The following is a 7,500-nucleotide window of genomic DNA, read 5'->3' on the forward strand; positions in this document are numbered from 1 at the left end:
CTTTCTATTAGTGTTGTTATTGTTGTGTATAAATATATTTTTGTTGTACTTTCGTTGTTGCTATTATCATGGTCTGTGTATGAATGTGTTTTTTGTCGTTTTGTCCTTACTTCCTGACGCCTGCCTCGCTGCAGACGCCGAGGCAGGTCGCGCCCGATCCCCTCGCACTGACCCGCCCCCCTCGTTCCAGATCGCCTGCAGCAACGGCCAGCTCGGCTTCGGACGTCGGCGCCGAGGCATCGACAGCCGACCCAACGACCCCAACAAGATCTTCGAGGTGACCATGATGACGTACCTGAAGGTGGACGAGAACCTGAACAAGACGTCGGGCGAGGGCACGCACGCCAAGGCCCTCAGGGAGTCCGTCGAGGAGAGCCTGGCCTTCGAGCGCTCCATGACCCTGGGCAGCTCCGCCCCCGTGCCCGAGGAGCCGCTGCTGATCCAGTCTTCGGGGGACGAGCCGAGCTTCATCTTCTTCAGCGCCGGCCACACGCACGTCCCCAGCGCCCTCTTCGTCGTCGCGTCCGCCCTCCTGCTGCTCTTCTACCACTAAGTCCTCGAAACGAAGACTCACGTAGCATTTAGTGTCGTTTCGTCCGTCAGTTGCAAAAAAAAATCTTTGTTGATCGACACGACAAAGTGGAAAATTCCCCTTTTGGTTCCTGTTGATCCAAGTCACTTTTGTCAAAGTCAAGAAGGAAAAAATCGATGCGTGCGAGCTCTTGTAGAATTATGTTGAAGCTTTAAATTTCGTCAATTGTCCTTAAGGAACTATCAGCTATATCAAAATATTGCTCATTAATTAGGGTGCGCCGTTGTCTGTGGTGCGCCTTTGCCAAAAGAATTAGGTATTGTATTGTGTTCGTTCTGCGTCTGCAAGTCAGGCCTGTGAACTGGAGTATTTATGTTTTGTTGTTCTAGAAAGTGATGATGTACCTACATTTGCATTTTGAAGTGTTCTGTAGAAGTTGCAGATGAAATAGATATATATATAACGATGACAAGTAGTAATGACGTCATGTTATAATCATTTTAATTTGATAACTCATCGTATTTTGTGCCACGAATGAGTGTGTCGTCAAAGGATTTTCTAAGATGTGTCATAATCTTTAAAGTGCAAAATAAAGCGCTTCCTCTTCGTTAAAAAGAAATCCTTGAGTCTACTGCTTTTTATAAATCTAGAAAATCTTTTTTGAATACTCATCTTCGATAACATTTTTTTGTATGTGATTCTGCTTCTTCTCAGTCTTCGCCATACAGCACAGTATGGCCGTCCTAGACCACCTGTTGGCTCACGTCCGCCAAACTTTCTGCATTATTATAGTGATAAGATTTCAACTGTATTGAATAATCTATAATCAGTTTATCACTCACATATGATATGTACTACTGACTGTTCTTTTTACTGCTACTTGGGTGATGGTACAACTCTGAGGAACCTCTCAGCGTCGAATCTTTTGTGTCTCTGTTGCCTCCGCTCCTAATGTTGCCTCCAGGCTGACCACGTGCCCCGCCCACTCGCGAAGGGGGAAACGGAGCCGCTAGCACCGTCAGAGGGTGAAAGGGAAGCAACTTTTTTCAGAGGATGATCTGGTTTTCTCTTCGTCTCGCGGAAGGATGAAGGGATAAACGGCATCCTGGACATTTAGCGGCTCTGTTTTCCTGTTGTCTTCTCGGGCACTGAGCATCCTGGTCGAGACTCGGCCGTGCCACGGATAGTTGCCGCCGTTGGGCATTCTGTTCTAACTATCCTTGTCACGGGAGTCTGCCAACCGCCGGCCTCGGGCCCGCTATATAACGACTAACAAAGTGCTTGTACAGCTGTATAGTAGAATAATTATTGTATAACATTCTAATATAAAATAAACTGTGATAGTTTTATGTTCTTTTCTTGCAAGTATCGAAGGATGACCTGACTATGTTGTCAGGAAGTGAAATCAGTCCCTTGTGATGGCATGAATGGTAATAACATCGACTATGATGCATTTGGCAATATTTAGCATAAAAACGCCCTTTTTCAGCTCCGGAAACAAGCGGCCACGAAGGGACAAAGAACCACTCCCGGAATATCACACAGAAACAATTTATTGTAAAAAATATACATGGCAAGCCAAACGAAAATATATAATACACTTTTAATGTTGAGCTTAAAGACACATTTTCACACGGGCTGTTTCGCCCTTGCAGACTTTGTCCATGGAACAAGCACATTATTACCTTGAACAATGATCAAATATATACACAGACTTCCGGAGAAAAAAAAGGAAAGCTGCACAAATAAGCAAATCATGTACAAAATGCTCTGAAGTTGTCAAAATGATTCGGCCGGGAACGAAACGCGACGAAGCAAAGCCAAATTTGATCGAGAAAATAAAAGTTCATATGTTTGATGCAGCAATTTTGGGAATGACGTTTTACATTATTATTAATTTTTTTTTTTTTCAAAATTTCCTAAATCTTTCTCCCTCTTTACGACATGGAATTGATAAAGAGTTCGTATCACCGTGTATACAATACGTAGTATTGAGCAATGCAAGATCACATGCAGGTGAAATGAAATGTACACAGTATTCCCTACATCTCTAAAACGTTACTGCTCTGGACCCTAGTTTGAATAACAATAAAAAATATAATAACATTTTTTGAAAATCACTGGGTAGCTTTTTCTTCTCTCTTTCGCTGTACGTCAATTCAAGGGAATGTTTTAAGCTGAGAGAAGGAAACAGGAAATGACAGAGGCATAGAATAGCGTCTGCCATGATGGTTGATTAGAAGGCATTTGAAAATCATTATGTACATATTCTATGACTAAGCCTATAGATATCACAAAACAAAATAATATCTTATCAGCATGATTAAGCACGAAAGAATCCAGGAAATTGTATTTATCTTATTTTCCATTTTCTTTTGCTTTGTTTTTTCTTTGTTTTCTTCTCTCGCTGCGAAGGTATTCAGTGATATGCAAATAAGCCGATACTGGAAAACTTTGAGCCCCTTTGCTTCCAGTTCGGAAATTCCAGCGATTTCGTGAAAAGAGTTAATTGCTGCCGACTTTCAGTTGTTTTCGCTTTTCATTGGACCAGTTTTGGTGAATACTTTTCTCTGATCGATTTTGGAATATTTGTTCCTCTCTCTCTTCTCTTTCTTTCTTTCTTTCTCTCTCTCTCTCTCTTCTCTTTCTTTCTCTCTCTCTCTCTCTCTTCTCTTTCTTTCTTTCTTTCTTTCTTTCTTCTTTCTCTCTCTCTCTCTCTCTCTCTCTCTCTCTCTCTCTCTCTCTCTCTCTCTCTCTCTCTCTCTCTCTCTCTCTCTCTCTCTCTCTCTCTCTCTCTCTCTTTCTTTCTTTCTCTCTCTCTCTCTCTCTCTCTCTCTCTCTCTCTCTCTCTCTCTCTCTCTCTCTCTCTCTCTCTCTCTTACTTCCTCTCTTTTACTTTCTTCTCCTCTACACTCAACTCTCCTCTCCCTGTTTCCTTTTCTTATTATTAATCTTCGTTTTCTTGCTACTCTTATTCAATCTCCTTTTCACGTTTCTTCGCAGTCATGATGATTATCACGTGATTTCATTCCATCCTTCTCCTTCTTTTACACCTCTTCTTCTTCTTTTTCGTCTTCTTCTCCTGCTACTCCTCCCCTTTCTTCTTCTTTTTCGTCTTCTTCTCCTCCTACTCTTCCCCTTTCTTCTTCTTTCTCCTCCTCCTTCATCCTATTCACCACCATCGTCGTTTCCTTCTTCGTCATCTCCACCCAGCTCTGAACGTGACTTCATCTCCCTCCCGCCGTGGCCAAGACTTCATTGGTCCCCTTGGTAGAGCAAAGCGTCGAGCTAAAGACTTTTGGCCTCAGTTTCTAAGATCACATTTGAAGGAAGTCGTCTCAGGTTGTGGCAGTCAGGGCGTTCCCCTTCGTCCCCTCCTGCAGGACTTCAGGAGAGGGTCTTCAGCGTCTCGACCACGGACTGGATGGCGGGTCGAGCCTTCGGGGACTGCTGCCAGCACGAGGACAGGAGGTTCCCGAGGTCCGACGGCGTTCCTGGGGGCGGCGAGCACTGGAGGTCTCCGTTTTGGGCGCCTGTCATCACCTGCGAGGGAGGGCATGGCTGCGTTAGTAAGGGCTGTGAAGGAGTCCTCTGCCTGGGAGCTTTTTATTCTGTTGGTTTGTGGTTCAGCTGACTTGTCTAGTTTTAACATCAGTTCGTGCTAAAGCTTAGAGGTAAAATTTACTGTCAGTAGATTTGGACTTGTTTCGTTTAAGTTAACAGCTAAAGTTCACTGTTTCACATATATATTCTTTATTTATTTATTTATTTATTTCTCTTCCCTATTTTCTTTCTCTGTGCTTAATCTCACCTGCTGATCGGTGATAGTCGAGTGTGGAAGAGTCGCCTGCGTGAGGATCTCCCACGCGAGCCACGCCCACGAGAACACGGAGCTCTTCATGCTGTACTCGTCCTCGAGAAGAGCCTCAGGAGCCAGCCATCTCACCGGCAGCACCTGTGGAGAACACGCGTCAGCCAGTCACCCACATTTTCGATAAATAATCATTCGCTCCTTCACATCATACATTCCTTCTCACCATTCACGTGTTTGTTGTCATTTATACTTCATCATTCACTCCTTTTTGCCATTCACTCCTTCACATTATTCACTCCTTCTCAACTCCAGCCGACGTCACTTCGCAGCTCCGCCTACCTGGTTCCTGTAGGTGCAGTATTCGGCCTGGTAGGCGTCCCGGGTGAGGGCCGGAGCAGCCAGCTTCACCTGCAGCTTGGAGGTGATGAGGCAGTTCCTCGCGGCGATGTCCTTGTGGGTGTGTCGCCTCCCGCTCAGATACTCCAGGGCCTCGGCGACCTGCGGAAGGCGAACGGGGACACGGCTTTCAACTCCGGAAGCATAAATCTTGTTAAAAGAACTGTGCTAAGGCATTCATTTTTCAGAAGTATAGATATATCACTTGTTTACAGAGGCGGACACCCTCCCTAGGACAGGAATCATGTCTAGGGGAACTTGAAATACAAAAGCTGACCTGCAAAGCTAAGCTGAGACACTGCTGGTAGGTCAAGGGCGGCGGACGCAGGCTGCCCAGGGGACGCGGGGACTCCTTTCTCGTGGCCAGCAGGAATTGCTTCAGGTCACCCTGAAGGCAAAGGCGCAGACGTCTCTATCTATCCCACTGAGTCTAACATGTTTCCTCTTCAGTGCAGAGGATCAGTGTAACTTATTCATATAACTCTATGCTTATTTATTCTAAACTTTAAAAAAAAGTATGAAGAAGAACTGACATGTGTGGAATTCATGATGAACAGATTGCACCGACATATTAACAGAAGAACCGACATATTAACTAGTATACTACATCAATGTTATTACAAGTGACCAGTGCAATTCATTCACTATTCACTCAAAATACATTTGCAAGTAAAACCCACCCAATCGGTGTACTGAGTCACGAGCAGATGCGGCGTGTGGGAAGTGCAGAGGCCGAGAGCGGAGACCAGGTGCGGATGGGGAGGACCGCTGAACATGGCGGCCTCGCGACACACCTCGGCCAGGAGCTGCTCGTCCCTCGTGCTCACCACCTGAAGGGCGACAAGGGGCGTCTTCAGACACTTCGAGAGGTAAATCGAGGAGGTTGAAAGCGCGGACTGAGGTTTGTTTTGGGTTGGTTTCGTTATCAGTATTATTACCTTTGATTTGTTTTATTTATACTATTATTATCATATATCATTATTCATTTCAGGTGGGTCTTTCTAAACTTTAGATATTAAATAACTGATAATTCATTACTGCATATATTCATTTCTTCACTCGACTATCTGTGTCTGTCTCTTTGTCTCTCTGTATGTCTGTCTCTCTATCGATTTATATAACTAATATATACACATCTATTTGTTTTTTTTATGTTTACACGTCAATTCATTGATTTATTCATCCATATGTTCACACCACGGTACCAAACGTGATTCCTTATTCTTACACAATCATTTCGAATCAACCTGACACCATCTCACGCATTCCCTCGAGGCAGGCGAGGAGCCGCCCACGAGGCTCTCTTACCTTCACCATGACCAGCTTATCGGGGTCAGGGGGGGTGTCCTCGCCGTCCGAGTCCTCAGGGGAAGTCCTCAGCCGCGCCAGCTGGACTTCGCCGAATTCTCCGCGACCTGAGAGGGGGACTTTTATAGATGCTTGTGTAGGTGTGATTATGAAGAATTTATTGAATGATAAAGTGTGGGAGAGGGGTTGTTGTTAGGATATTAGTTCAGCGAATATATTTATTTAGGTGTGGGGATATTATTTATCTCTCTAAAGAAAAAAAAAGAAAGGAAAAGAAAGAAAAAGTGTGAGAGAGCAGTTATGTCTCGCACGACATCCTCACCGAGCGTGAGAAGGACCTGGATGTTTTCCCTCTGGATCTTGCCCTTGTCTTGGCCCGACGCGTGGTTCGAGGCCTCGTGGCGCGGGTACATGGCGTCGCTGGGGCCGGCCTGGGCGGTGCTCTGGGCGGAGGGCGACGAGTTGGGCTGCTGCGGCGACGAGTGCTGCGTCGACACCGAGGAGCCGCCGATGGTCTTCGTCGACGCCTGCGAGAGACCGAGGTGCGTCGAGGTGCCGAGCGTGTGCGTCGACACCTGCGACAGCTGCACCTGGCACGCGGGGTCCAGCTGCGCGCCGGCCTTGGACGTCGCCGCCCCGAACTCGCGGATGTCGCCGTCGAGGACGCCGCTCTGGCGGGCGGTGTACATCAGGCGCTCCTGCTCCTCGGGGCTCTGCGCCTCCTCGCTTCCCTCGCCTGGGAATAGGAAAACGGAAAAAAAAAACTTGAAAACCTTCCATTTTTATTGACTCTGTGGGCTTTATTATTATTGTTGTTGTTGTTAGTGTTACATGCAGAACCTAATCTGCAAGAATCATTCAGACGCCAAGCGGCAATGACAATTCCTCCAAACCCGCGACGAGCGCAATACCTCGCGTGTGCGGAGGCGAGTTCTTGAGCCTCAGTCTGCGCTGCCGGCAGTAGATGAGCATGGCGCCGACCAGGGCTATGTAGGCGGCCGCCCCTCCGACTGCCACGCCCACAGTTCTGCCCAAAGGCTGGATGCTTTCACCTGGAGGCGCGAGTACTTATGATTACAGACTAGATATGAAATTGATATGATTATTCTGTGTCGGTAGACATTTGTTGAAAAAAAAGAAAAAAAAAAGCGATGTGAACCAGTAATTATAAGGCTTTGCTAGCATTAATATCATTCAGGATATTTGTCGATGAAAATAAAGAATTTCGATAATCAATGTTCACGTCTACAGCAATCGGCAGAGATCCACCGCTGAACTCCTTGCAGCGAAGAAAATTGACGGAATCATATGAGAATCTGCGTTTTAATTGACTTCCAAGCTCGTTACTTCTTACCTGAGACACTAACTGTGATTTCCGCCCGCACCAGCCCGCCCATATTGCCCGCCGTGCAGCCGTACACCCCGCCGTCCTCACGTCGTACGCCCGACA

At 46.3% G+C, this 7,500-nt stretch overlaps 2 protein-coding genes across 2 annotated transcripts in view; one reads left to right on the forward strand and one right to left on the reverse strand.

Moving 5' to 3' along the window:
* The window catches only part of qsm (Zona pelucida superfamily protein qsm), an 81,551-nt gene extending 79,672 nt beyond the window's left edge, over window positions 1-1,879 (forward strand). The window contains exon 7 of the mRNA XM_070137363.1: window positions 191-1,879. Coding sequence (XP_069993464.1) covers window positions 191-553 — 363 coding nt within the window. The 3' untranslated portion in view covers window positions 554-1,879. The remainder of the gene's footprint in view (window positions 1-190) is intronic.
* Window positions 1,880-3,314: 1,435 nt separating this feature from the next.
* The window catches only part of LOC113805173 (inactive tyrosine-protein kinase 7), a 105,923-nt gene continuing 101,737 nt past the window's right edge, over window positions 3,315-7,500 (reverse strand). The window contains exons 14-22 of the mRNA XM_070137364.1: window positions 7,405-7,500; window positions 6,962-7,102; window positions 6,373-6,786; window positions 6,051-6,157; window positions 5,423-5,572; window positions 5,020-5,130; window positions 4,686-4,844; window positions 4,344-4,487; window positions 3,315-4,075 (exon numbers count right to left, since the gene is read on the reverse strand). The exon at window positions 7,405-7,500 is cut by the window's right edge and continues 32 nt beyond it. Coding sequence (XP_069993465.1) covers window positions 3,920-4,075; window positions 4,344-4,487; window positions 4,686-4,844; window positions 5,020-5,130; window positions 5,423-5,572; window positions 6,051-6,157; window positions 6,373-6,786; window positions 6,962-7,102; window positions 7,405-7,500 — 1,478 coding nt within the window. The 3' untranslated portion in view covers window positions 3,315-3,919. The remainder of the gene's footprint in view (window positions 4,076-4,343; window positions 4,488-4,685; window positions 4,845-5,019; window positions 5,131-5,422; window positions 5,573-6,050; window positions 6,158-6,372; window positions 6,787-6,961; window positions 7,103-7,404) is intronic.

Source organism: Penaeus vannamei, chromosome 23 (genome assembly GCF_042767895.1).
Source record: "Penaeus vannamei isolate JL-2024 chromosome 23, ASM4276789v1, whole genome shotgun sequence".
Classification (NCBI taxonomy): Eukaryota; Metazoa; Arthropoda; class Malacostraca; order Decapoda; family Penaeidae; genus Penaeus; species Penaeus vannamei.